The following is a 13,302-nucleotide window of genomic DNA, read 5'->3' as shown; positions in this document are numbered from 1 at the left end:
ATTACAGTAAAAATGTCTCATGTCAGAAGCTAACTGGATAAATGAGACGGAGGCTTTAGTAAATGGTTCCTAGTAAAAGCAGTGACAGACAATTGTAGCAGCTTGGAGTGATTTTTTTTTTTTTTCCTGTGTGGGGTGAGCTGGTACCTGCTCATTGTGCCTGCGGCCTTTTCGTCAGAAAAGGGAAAGAATCCCACTGCTTTTCCTAGAAGCCCCTGACACTGTTGTTTTCCTGGAGCGACACAGGAAACCTGAACCTTGTGCCACAGCTGCGAGTGGTTTGCCTCTGCATTTCCTCTCTCTCCTGGCCTCCTCCTCACCCCTTAGTTTCCCCTTCAGTCTCCCTCATACACTGGCATGTGCACGCGCGCACACACACACACACACACACACGTACACACACACACACACACAAAATGCCATTGTGACTAACCTCCCTCTATCTCCGTCTGCTGATCTAGACAACCGGTCATTTCACGCAGACATGCATAATTGTACAGCTATTTATGTGTAAGCGTAGATTTGTTCTGCTCCCTCTGTTGTGGTCTCTCTCCCCGTGTGTATTTGTCATTCTTTTGTTTTTTGTGTGCATTTACCAGCAGTTGCTGTTTTGTCCGCTCCGCAGGCCTTAGAGAGGGCACTGGGGTTGGCTACAACATTTGTCTATAATTGCAGAGTGTCTTGGGTTGACTGTAACATTTATACATAATTGCAGTGTCTGTGTTTCTTGTGTTTGTGCGCATGTCTCGCACTCATAAGTATTTAAATGTATGTACTTTCATGCATCTCAAAGTGTGAGAGCATTCTTCTGCATACATTTTTACTGTCTGTGTGTGTTTTCTGTTTTCTCTGCGGCTGCTGACCTCCGGCCAGCCTTGTAACGGTTTGACCATCGCCTGTTTTGGTCCCTGTTTAGTCTAGACAGACATCCTGAGCTGATCTGCATGACACCCAGACAACAGAGAGCAGATAGTGGCATTTCTCATGTCTGCAGGCAACTTGGACATTTTTTTTTTCTTTCCGCCTGATCTCTCTCCTTCTCCCTCACTCTCAAATTCCGCAGACTTTAAGAACTTCAGACAAAGAGTTTCCAGACTTTGGCAGAAGTTCATGTCCATGCTAAGACTGAGCGGGATAGTGCAGGCTTTGTACTGAAATTTGTCAAATGTTTGACCTCTGCATTTGAACTGAAGCCTGCTCTGTACCGATGCTCAGTGAGATTTTTACAGCCCGTGGCTGTTCCACAGACCAGACCATCTGTTTCGGGGCACAGCCAATATGTGGTCTACAGACAGAAGAATGAGAGACAGATAATGACCGAGAGAGGGATTGACTCTGAGTGATGTAAATGATACAGAGCAGTGGGACTTGTCCAAGGAGGAAAAAAATGCAGCACACGCTAGTTTACATGCATCTCGTTGAAACTGATGAATCCTCTCTTCTCCTTTTCTCTCTTGTCTTCTCTCTTTTCTACTCCTTCTTTCATCTCTGTTCTCATTTCCTGTTTGTCTCATGTTGTTCTCTCTCTTTGTTTTGTCTCTGCCTTTGCTCCTGCGCTCTCTCTCCACTTCTTCTTTCTGTCTCCTCCTAAGTAGACCAGAGACTAGACTTGAACAAGCTGAGTCCCAATGACAGTGACACAGTCAGAGGCCAGATAGTGGGTGAGTACACATTGACAAACATGGAGGTATTTGGTAGCACAACGAGATTCACTTTAATTAGAAATTAAATGGCACTTACATGAAGATCAAATACCTGAAACAGTCCTGCAGGAGTGTAGTCCGCTCCTTATTCTTCACCGTGAGGTCAGATGTACTGTACCGTGTGTTGTCTTTCATTTATTGTGGTATAATAACCACTTGTCTGGCAGTGTAGATGGGCAGCATTTACAAAAAAGGCAACAGACAACCATTAGTTTGAGTCATCCTAACAATTTCCATTAAAATATCTAGTCATCCTTTTTTGGTTGTTTTTACAGTTCTTGTAATAATCGGAGCTTGTAATAACCTTCCATATTCTGTCAAGTCACAATACTCTTGAGGATATTCCTTAATGTCATTATCAGTACATAAATGTGAACTATTTTTAATTCTTGGCAGACAAGAATTACCCATTATTGTTGTGACATTTATCACCGTCTTCATGTAAAATTCAGTATTAGATTTCATAATACCAGTCCATCCCTGCAGGAGGAAAAAATGAAGAAGTAAAGGAAAATGCAACACACGCTTCCTTTAACCAGACCCTCCAGTATACCACTGATAAAATTTAACCCTATTCCTGTTACTCATAAAGATATATAGCTCCATTTTGTGCTCCGATAAACTATCTGTGTCTGCACTGTAATCTGCTGTCTAGTAATCCTGGTGTGTGTGCATCTGTCTGCCATGTGTTGCTGCAGTGAGCCTGCAGTCTAGGGACCGGATAGGCACAGGAGGCCCTGTGGTGGACTGCAGTCGGCTGTTTGACAATGATCTTCCAGATGGGTGAGTCAGTTGGGGGAAATCTCTTATCATCTCAGAAGGAGCTTTTTTTGGAGGCTCTTGCAAATCCAAAACAATAAATGCTGCCTTGAAGTACGGGGGTAAAGATAGACCGAATATGATATTTGCATGTGGTGAGACAGAGGAGCGAGACAGAACACTACTCGATGGTTCTGTGGCTACTTAACCATGTCCGCTCACTGCTGTGTGTGTGTATGTTTCTGCTGCCAGCTGGGAGGAGAGGAGGACCGCGTCTGGACGAATCCAGTACTTGAACCACATCACACGCACCACACAGTGGGAGAGGCCTACCAGGTGAGTACACTGTACAGCCCACAGAAACTCAAACCCAGACCTCTTAAATCAAACAGCAGCAGGCCTATGGAAGACCTCATCTCTGACCTCAGTGATCCCAAACGGGGGAGCTGTGTCCAAGATTTGAGTGGGCTCCTCAAAAAAAGGTGTCAGACAGACTGCTCCAGACAGTGGTGTTAAATGACGTGGAAGAGCCAGGGAAGTCACGGAGTTGACGAGCGGAAATAAGGGCGTCTCTTCCCCGCTCTGCCTCTGTCTTTTGTACTTATGTTCCTTTTTTACTGTCTTTATTCACTACCTTGCTCTTCATCAACCAGTTCTTGCCAAAGTTGACCTCAGGCAGCTCTTATTGCTCAGTACTTTTTGTTTTTTGGTCGGTGCTGGCTTGAATGGCTTTCTAAGTTAGCACATGAAGACTTCCTAAATGCTACGTATAGATTTGCTGCTCTTTGTATTTGTAGAGATGCTCCTTTTCTTTTTCTTCTCCGTGGTTGTTGTTGTATTCCCCATCATCCTCCTTTTTTAACACTTCCTTCCACCCGTCTGCCCCTCTCAGACCTGCATCAGAGTACTCCAGCCCCGGCCGGCCTCTCAGCTGCATTGTGGATGAGAACACGCCTATCAGCACGAACGGGGCCACGCCCACCACAGCATTGCCGCCAAGTGACGGTGATCAGCGTGCCCAAGAGAGACGCGTCCGCTCCCAGAGACACCGCAACTACATGAGCAGAACCCACCTGCACACACCACCAGACCTCCCTGAGGGATATGGTTAGTAGGAAGCCAGTACCAGTGAAAGACTAGTACATTTACATACATTTTGCAGGTTGCCTGGCTGCTAAGAAAATATAAACCTGATGAGCCTTATGCTCAGCCAGCATTAAAATGATTACAACAAGGATTGTGTTGTGTATGGGATGTTCTGTATCATGATATAAATTGCCAAATATGAGCAGATCTGAAAACCTGCCTGCAATCCAGCACCTCACTAGTGTAGCTGTGCATTTCCCCTCAGTTTTTTTTTACAGATCTAAAACCACAACACCTAGTGGAACTAATGATGGAAAGGAATTGAGAGGGGACTTCAAGTTCAGATCAACATTATCCTTAGTTCCCCCAAATTCACTGAAAACACATTGAAGAAATACTATACCAATGATTCCCAACCAGGGGTTCCAGTACCCCAGAGGGTCCTTGGAAAGATTGTGGAGTGGCTCAACTAATTTGATTAAAAAATATATATTTAAAAAAATATATACAGTGTATATATATCTATATGTTGAGTCAGCTGTAACACCTGAATACCACATGTTGCGACTGAGGGTGCCCGAAAACTAGTTAGCAAGCTAGCAGAGAAATTAGCTAGAAGTATAAATGGATGGATAATGGATAAATGGATAAACATACAGCTAGAAGGACTGGAGAAATGGATAAGTGTCCAACATAACATTTTTCCCCACTGGCCCACTTGGCCAGTAGATCTGGTTTTACTGGCCCCTTGTATATTTTCACTGGCCTGGCAGCCAAAAAAATGAAACTAACTTTTTTCCATAATTTTGGTGATTTATTCTTTGTATACCAAATGCGTACAACAGTGACGTTCCCTTTAGATTTGATTTCCTTTAGTTATGGATATGTAATGTTGATATATTACACAAATATGCAAAATATAAAATGAGGCACATATTGAATCAGTAAATGAATGGTGTATAAATGTAGGTTTCTCCATATTTTGTGTAAAGCCAGAGAATATGTAAAACTTAGGGGGAAGAGAACAGAATTTATGATAATATCATTTCAGCGAGTATGGATGACCTTAATAACAGACTCTTTGAGACAACGCTGAGAGATCTGCAGAAACGTACTCGTTAAGATAGAACAGTGAGAGAAAGAACATAATGGCATTTGATTGTGTGCGCGTGTTCACTCCAAGCTCCTTCTGTCTGCTTCTGTGAGCCACCTGTCCACTACAGACATGGATTTGAACAGTAATGAATGAATGAAAAGGAGAAATGCAGAAGAGGAAAATGAAACAGAAACTAAGAGCGTCTGTCTCTCACAGTAAATCACCTGTTGAGTGTTTGATGGTTATTTATTTCTGCTTTAGAATGTAACCGCCGTGAAACAATCAGAAAATAACGTTTTATTTCTCTCATTCACTGGCTTTGTTCTCGCTACCGCCACTCCCTTTCCTCACTCAACCGCCACTGCTCTCTCTCTATTCCGCTTGCTCATGCTCTCTCTCTTCCTCTCATCTTTTTTAAATGAGTTGGGAAGCCGACAGCAAAGCCTAACTTTACTTTTAACGTTATCAAATGAAGAGAAACGTCCTTCCCCTTGTCCTAAACTGTATACCCATGACACTGATTGGCAGTCACTGGCCTGTGGCCAATCAACTTGCATAAACTTTTACTGGCCCTGGGCCATCGGTTATGTCAGAACCTGAATGGTGTTTTGGCTAAAAGTAATGGAGAAATGGTTGAAACATCTAGCTTCTGCCACTAGTAGTACTTGACCAAACCAACCTTAACACTGACAGTTTAATTATATAAAAAATATTGTAATAATACACACTTATATATAGTTAATAGTGTTACAAACATCCATTCATCTGCTCATCTGATAGAGCTGTGGAGGTATGTCACCACTATACTAATAATACTGCATGTTGACACTCTAATCTTGAGACAAATAAATATTCAATATTCTAATTACACAAGTATGCTGGGTTTTTTATCCCCTATGAAAGCCATCTCTACCTTCCACTAAGAATCGTGTCATCACTGTAATGCTGTTGTGTTAATTGCTTCGCCTCCGCCCTCCTCCCGGCTCAACACTGGGCTCAGTAACCCAGCTAATCTGTGTCCTCATTCAGTCCAGCGCCTCTCTGATGATGCTGCAGCTCCACACAAGGAGCCTGAAATACTGGCTCCATTTTAGACAATCTAATTGAATTGATCTAGCTGTTAAAGGCTGGCGGCAGCCATTCATTCCCCCCCCCCTCCCCCTTCTCCTTTCTGCACGCAGTCAAACAATCAGACGCATTCATGTAAAAGCAAACACATACACACACACACACACAAGCTGCGATCCCCCACACAGCCCTGGGGAGTCTTGTTTATCCTCACAGTAAAATCTTCTGCAGGATTTTGGAGCCAGAGCCACAGAAGCGTATCACAGCCTTGCCCTCAGTCCTTCAGATTAGGAGGCTCCTCGCCTCTCTATGCTTGTCTCTCTATCTCTCTCATGCTCTTTCTATCTCTGTCCTTACTTCTTAATTCTCGGGCAGCTCCTATAAAACCTGTGATCAGCTCTGATTCTTCTCATGTGAGCACACATTAGCCAAGAGGCGTCACCCCGTGTTTCGAACGTATAGCGCTCGCTCATGGGGTGGATGTGGGTTTAGAAGGTTATGTGTACATGCATGTTAAAGCAGGGTGGTGGGTTTAGAGGGATGCCAGAGAAGAGTACTCTGGCAGGCAGCTCCATGGAAATATCTCTTGTCAGGCTGTGATGAATGAGCTCACCAACTCAAAAGTCAGACAACCCCATCTCTCCTCTCCTTTCCTCTCCAATGTTCGTCACCCTGTCTCTCACCCCTCTCCCCCACCTCTTCCTGGCTGCCTTTGGGATCTCCACTGACTCAAGCAGTCCTTTTATCTCCATCTGTATGATCTCTCTCTTACGCAGACAGACTATAAGCACAATCTGTATACATTTGGCACATGAATCAAAGTCAGTTTCATTTCCATATATTTTAAATGCATAACTTTGACGTACATTCTACGCCAAGGTTGAAGCAAAATGCGTCAGTTTTTTTCTTTTTAATTTTATTTACACCATCAGTTCACCAAAATCTCCAAATCTTGCACTGATTAACCCCCTTTTCTTGTCTCCTTACAGAGCAGAGGACCACGCAGCAAGGCCAAGTGTACTTCCTCCACACTCAGACAGGTGTCAGCACGTGGCATGACCCCAGAGTACCCAGGTACGTCGCCCATGGGATCTGTGACCTCCTGACGTTCTCCATTATCACTTCACTCACCACCATATATACTGTAAAATATATTAAACATTGGGATTGCCACAGATGCTTTAATCATCGTGAATTTACCAACCAACAGCGACATAACTGACATTACCCATAGCTTGTGTCATAATAGTCTCTTAGTCCTGCTCCCCTTGTCATTTGCTGCAAACCTGCAGCCGATAACAAATCTGACATGCTGCGAGGACCCATGTCTCCGCGTTCTGAGAGCGATTCAGTCCTCACTCTGGGACACATGGCCAAAAGCACTCAGGTCTCAATCAGCCATACCAGAGGCTTTTGGGCAATACTCACTCAGGCATGTGTTTCCAGTTGATTACCATATTCCAAGAGAAATGCACACGCACACAGATCTGCATGTGCATTTGCAAAAACAGGCTCCAGTGCACTCCAGACGCTATCAATAAAACATGACTGATATTCTAATACCTGGCCACTGCTCTCTTGCATTCTATCTTTTATTGCTCTTGATAGGAGGCTATTGGTCACGCCACACCTTACTGAGTGCTCTTCAGACAGCTCCAACATTAGCAAGATGGCTGAGCTGCCAAGCTCTCATTGCTCGTGAGGCTCCGGTCCCTTTGGCTTTAACCCTGCAAAACAGAAAAGTCAGCGCCAGCGTAGCAAGCCTGCTGTAATTTCTGAAGCTTTTTGTCTCCATGGAGTCCAGCTGAAAGGGGTTGCAGGGCAGCAGTAAATAATTTAGATGGGAGGAAGAAGAAAAATAGAATAAAAGTGATTTCTCAGACATCTCGGAATCTTGCTGTCCGCCTGAGTCCAGTTAGTCAGTGCTCTGGTATGTTTTATACCTAGAATTTTAATGTGTGTGTGCTTTGTCTTTTCCCTCTGTCCCACCCTGAGTTGCCTCTATTTTTCTTAAATTCTTGTGCACTTTATGCTTTATTATGTGCTCTTGTGTCGCATTTCAGAGATCTGAGTAATGTGAACTGTGAGGAACTGGGTCCCCTCCCTCCTGGATGGGAGATACGGAACACCGCAACCGGGAGGGTTTACTTTGTCGACCACAACAATCGAACCACGCAGTTCACAGACCCACGCCTCTCCGCCAATCTGCATCTAGTCCTAAAGTGAGTCCTACAGCACGCTTGAGCCAGGAACCTGTAATAGTGAATCCATTAGACAGTACATAAAAACGGGGTATAAAAGCAGAGTATTGAGTGTCTGTAACTGATTTATTTACTGTCTTCATCTTTTCTTTGTTTTGCGCCTGTAGTCCAAGCCCCAATGGTTCTCGAGGAGGCATTGAAAGTCAGAATGTCAGGTAAGGTTTGGGCTTCATGCCAGTTGTCCTTTCTGCACACAGACAGGAACACACACAAGCACACACTCTTTCAGACATTCACAGACTTACTTGCTTTGCCTCCCCCTCAGTCAATGTTTTACAGTGGGATCCTGTGCCAAGGTGTGTTCACCACCTGTAGAGGTTCAGCACTCAGAGTAGCCGTCTGCTGAGCAGACGTTTGCACACACATACACACACACACAGAAATACCTACACAGAGTTAAGTGCACTCCCCCTCACTCTTTCTTTCCACACAAAAATTCAAATTCCTCAGCCCCGCAGAGGTTTTGATCATAAAGGCGTTTTAGCACACAATCCGTCACAAAGCTGGCTTTGGCCAGACATCAGATAGCAGAGTGGAAACCAGGGCTGCTGTGTCTGTGGCTGAGGAGCGTCTTACGTCCAGGAAACGGCGCATAAATTCGATGCCCAAGTCAATGAATGAACTGTGTGTGTGTCCATCTGTGTAGGTTCATGTGTGTTGGTTCATGCTTCTGTGCTTGGTACATGCCTGCGTGCATGGATGCATGTGTTCAGAATTTCTTCCCCTGTGCAGCTGTTCAAACACATACTGTGCTAAGATAGCCGTAGAATTACCCATAGGTCTTTGCTCCACAAAGGTGGAGCAGTGTATGGGTGCCTTGGAGGGCCTCCTCCGCCTGACCTCATTCCTTCTCCGTGCAGAGAGAGACGGAATGCATCGACGGAGAGATCAGATTTCTTTTTTCCCCGTTCAAATGGATCAAAGAACGTGTTTTGGATTTTGTATTCGTTTTGCTTTTTTTTCATCTATGGTTCCCTGAAAAGTCTTATAAAAATGTAGCCTGGCACGCCACATTTGTTTTTAATGCAGGATTTTGTCACGAGCATGATTATGGCCAGATGTGTGAAAATCTCTCATGCATAGAATTTCTTTTGTATATGTATTCTGGTAAGATAATTGGTGCACATCAAAGCCAGGGAGCGAGAATGTTTTTTTTTTAAGTAAGATCACAGGCATTATTTTATATGTGTCTCTCTATAGCTATTACTGTCGTACGTGTTGTGCCATTTTCATTAAGTATATTTGCAAGTTTTGTTACGCAGTTTTATATGAAGTGAAAAGTCTTTATCACAACGTAACATAAATTGTTAGATTTGTGCTGTAGAGTGCCATACATCTACTGGTTGTTCAAGGGCGCATAGACCTTTGCCTGAGATTTGTGAAATAACTTCTTTAGAAATTGTTCATGATTAAGGTTTAACCTTGGCTTACCTCAATCCATTCTAATTATATTAACCCTATAATAGATGATCTATTACCTTTGGTGCAGTTTCTGTCCTTGCTTACCATTGAGGAGCTTTGAAGCTGCTCTTTAACTGCAAATCGAATAGATTTTGGAGGGACTTTCTTGCTTGTGACAAAACTCTGGAAAAGATATCAGTCGTCATGGATTTCCATCAAGACATCTGCCTTTTATCAAGTCAGGGATTTCAGAAATTTTCACCCCTCATGTGCCGTCATCCCACAAAAATGTCTGATATATATATGTCCGTCAAAGTTATAGTTTATAGCCTTTTTTATTTGCTAAAGACATTGCCTGAGCATCCAGAGCACGGTTTTGGTTATATTCCCCGTATGATGTTGCAATCTTCTGCTGAATCCAAGCCCCCCTGACTGGTCAAGGTCACTGTTCAATAGGTAACTGAATCCTTGTCTGGTTTTAAAACCTGGCTGCAGAACTGCCCTCTGTACAGTTGCATGAGAAATAACTCTGTCGTTTCCAAGAAGCTTGTGATTTGTCACATAGCAAAAACATTGCTTTTATTACAGTTACTTAAGGTAACATGCACCAGAGTTCTGCTCATCAGTGAGGAGTTGCAAAGAGAAGAGAGAACTCTGGGGCTTGTTTGCCTACAACCATGAGAGAAAGAGCAAGAGAGACACAGCAGGAATGTTTGATTTATGGGTGAAAGTGCAGGAAGAGATGCTCCGTGCCTCTTCTCTCCTTCCTTCCCCTCCCACCCTCCGAGTTGTCTACAGTGTTTGGGTGCTGTCGGGAAAGTGCCCTTCCTGCCCCCCCTCGGAGTCTAGTCTGCAGGAAATAAAGGGATTCAAGAGGAGGTCTCGAGTGTCCTATGGGGCCCTGTGGCTTTCTGAGATAGCAGGAAGTGATTGAAAAGCCAAACTGGATTTAACTGGGCAAACACTGGAAACCAAACTCTGTCGCTTTGTTAAAGAGAAGTTGTCATTGTGGTCGCGGAGAATGCGAGCCATCGGGCGGATACTTGAGAGTAGAAGTCTTGAGCTAAATTAACTTCTGACAACTGTATTCTGTCATGAAATGAGCTGGCTGACAGTTTCACTTCCTCCTCTGTTTGTTTTCTCCTTTTGAAAACTTTGTGGTTTGATCAAATTAGTCAACAAAAGTCTGTGTGAAACCGTTTATCTTAACCTTGGCATCGCTTCCAGTATCACAGCCTACACAGCCATACTGCATGCACACAGACTGATACATGTATGACTCCACCACCCTCTGTGTTCGGCTCTCAAGTCTGGTGTTTATGACCCTGCTCGCCTGCTACCCCCCACTGAAGTGCAAAAGGCCATTGTGGAAATAATCCTTTAGTGCCGGCCCCATAAAGGGTCTTTTGATTCTGTGTGTGTTGTGTGCCCCCCTCCCTACTGTGCCACCCTCTGAGGCCTTCTTCCTAAACGCAGCTTCTAGTTTAAAAGTTGTATTCTTCATCCGGTGAAGTCAACATTAACCACAGATGATGTTCACAGCCACACTGTTGACATTGTGGTCAACTGCTTTTTTGTTACTGTGTTTCAAATGCTGATTTCTTAAAATTCTTCTGTTTTTAGCATGTTTTGTCTTTTTTTGTAGTATCTAGTAGAAGGAGAGGACACTTAGGAAATGATTTGAAAGGTAGCAAAGTTTATTTAAATGCTTTTACATTCAAATGGTACTACTAAATGGTCATTTTCTGAGTTAGCAGGTCAGCTTATCTATCCATCACAGTGCCTGCAGTTGTCTCTCGTTTCTTCTAAAACTTCCAGACAGAATGTGCCAGCATGCCTCTGAGATGTGTCCTCAATGACCCGACATTACCTCAAGTGTACATGATGAGTCAAAAGCAACAGAGGATCTATTTGTAGAACTTTTTGCTCCTCAGTCAAATTCTGCTGCTCCACTGTAAAAAAAAAAAAAAAAAAAAAAGCCTTATTTTAGTTCAGCCATCTCTCTGTGTGAGACCACCAGGCCTCTGCCAGGTGGAGAGGAGGAGAGAGGAAGGTGTGTGCGTGTGCGTGTGTGCGTGCGTAGGAGATGTCTTACCTCCAGTAACCCCACCTCCACCTATGTCTGTCTGTCTCTGAGGGGCCGAGGCAGCTGTTTGACTTGATGTGCTTCCCAGATGACCTCAGTGTGTTTACTCCTGGTTCTGTGCAGTCAGCAAAGAACAGAGACACAACTCTCATTCTCAGAAAACTGTATTCTGAGTTTCTTGGCATTCCTCTTGTTGTTTTTGAAAAATCACTTGCCTACTTTTTTTCACAAGTGAGCTTGTTTGAGATCAGTATTGGTACTTCTAAGTCTTTTAATTTTTGTCTCTCATCTTGTCTTCTTTCTCCTTCTCCCCTCTCTCACCTCTCTCCCACTCATTTCTGCCTCTCTCATCACTGCTCTCTCCCTGTCGTCTGCCCTTCAGTCGTCAGAACCAGTTGAAGGATCAGGCCCAGCAGGCTCTGGTGTCCCCTGGTCAGCTCCCAGAGGAGGCAGAGTGCCTCACTGTGCCCAAGTACAAGAGAGACCTTGTTCAGAAGCTCAAGATCCTCCGCCAGGAACTGTCCCAGCAGCAGCCTCAGGCTGGCCACTGCCGCATAGAGGTGTCCCGTGAGGAGATCTTTGAGGTGAGGATGGAAAGACACAGGCTCAGTCATGTCATCATATCATCCATGTCTGAATGGAGGCAAGTTATTAAAGATGGTCTGAAATAGGTACATAATTGAACCCAGAGGGAAATTCAGTTGTCACAGCTGGAGAATGCATGAAACAATTGAAATGGATCATAAAATGCTAGAAAAACATGGAAATTATCTTATATTTCCTTCATTGCACAACCACCTGCCCCCAAAACATCCCCCAATTTACAAATATTGCCAGTGCACTGCTTGCCCTGGAAGTGAAGCAATAAGCACATTATATCATTCTTTTGTACCTGCTTGTAATTGTACAAGTTATTTATAGATTCACCCAAGTTATGTGAAGGTTTTTCCCTCCCTTCTTCTTGTCTACTCCCATAAAGGTCATTGCCCATAGCAGTTTGGCTGTGACAATGATTTCTCACACACATGGTTATCTATGATGTGTGAAGGTAGTCTGTTCAAAATCTAAAGCAGACCTCTTGTTTGGGATGAGGATTTTCTCAAGTACATTCGCTCAGTGGGGGAGTTTTTCTGCATCAAGGAGGCGCAGGGCCTTCATCAGAGCAACAACACCTGCAACAGACTGCGTGACCCTCATAAAATATGCACTGGAATGTGCTGGAACAGCCGCGTCTGTTAATCTGAACGAAGACATTTTTGTTGGCTGATCTCAATGTTGGGGGGGGCGGGGGGGGCAGAGGACGTCTTGAGGTTGAGCGAGACATAACTGCATAGCTTCTCCAGACCAGCTGAAGCATTAAATTATGACTGAATAGGCAAGTGTTAGCTGGTGGACTGTCAGAGCTGTCTTTATGTGTACTTTTTTGGTGTAGATAAGACATTCCCATCTCTCTCACAGCACCTCTCAGTTGTCTGCTGTATCTGGAGGGCATAGTGGAAGCTGGCTGTGGAAGAGGCTGTGTTATTATAGTCTTATGGCTGTGTTTATTATAACTGCCCCTAATCCACTTTAAATGAACCCTCCCCCTGACGCTGTGAGCCGTCTGCACGTGGGACGAACACTGATTGAGGTGGAGCGATCTCGGCCTCACAACAGAGAACCAATTGGAAATGACTGCTGTAACACCACACTGCAACCGTCTCATTTCTCACAAAACTGCTACAGTAGAGAAAATCTCAGTGTACAGCACTTTCAGTACTCTCTCCTCCTGTAGCTCTTTAGTTCAGTACTTTTTGAATAGGCTGAACCTTTCTGTGTAGCAGTTGTAGTAAGATAGACCTT

General features: G+C 44.1%; 1 protein-coding gene across 2 annotated transcripts in view; it reads left to right on the top strand.

Annotated features, from left to right (window-relative positions):
• Positions 1 to 13,302, top strand: part of smurf2 (SMAD specific E3 ubiquitin protein ligase 2) — a 51,992-nt gene that overhangs the window by 31,348 nt on the left and 7,342 nt on the right. The window contains exons 6-13 of one of the 2 annotated variants that reach the window (XM_067571040.1): positions 1,593 to 1,661; positions 2,402 to 2,486; positions 2,715 to 2,798; positions 3,355 to 3,569; positions 6,702 to 6,786; positions 7,776 to 7,934; positions 8,081 to 8,128; positions 11,843 to 12,044. In XM_067571040.1, the coding sequence (XP_067427141.1) occupies positions 1,593 to 1,661; positions 2,402 to 2,486; positions 2,715 to 2,798; positions 3,355 to 3,569; positions 6,702 to 6,786; positions 7,776 to 7,934; positions 8,081 to 8,128; positions 11,843 to 12,044 (947 nt within the window). The remainder of the gene's footprint in view (positions 1 to 1,592; positions 1,662 to 2,401; positions 2,487 to 2,714; positions 2,799 to 3,354; positions 3,570 to 6,701; positions 6,787 to 7,775; positions 7,935 to 8,080; positions 8,129 to 11,842; positions 12,045 to 13,302) is intronic. The other variant, XM_067571041.1, reaches the window with a different exon arrangement.

This window comes from Thunnus thynnus, chromosome 17 (genome assembly GCF_963924715.1).
Source record: "Thunnus thynnus chromosome 17, fThuThy2.1, whole genome shotgun sequence".
Taxonomy (NCBI): domain Eukaryota; kingdom Metazoa; phylum Chordata; class Actinopteri; order Scombriformes; family Scombridae; genus Thunnus; species Thunnus thynnus.
Note: the sequence above shows the minus strand (reverse complement) of the source record. Positions and strands in the feature narration are given on the sequence as shown.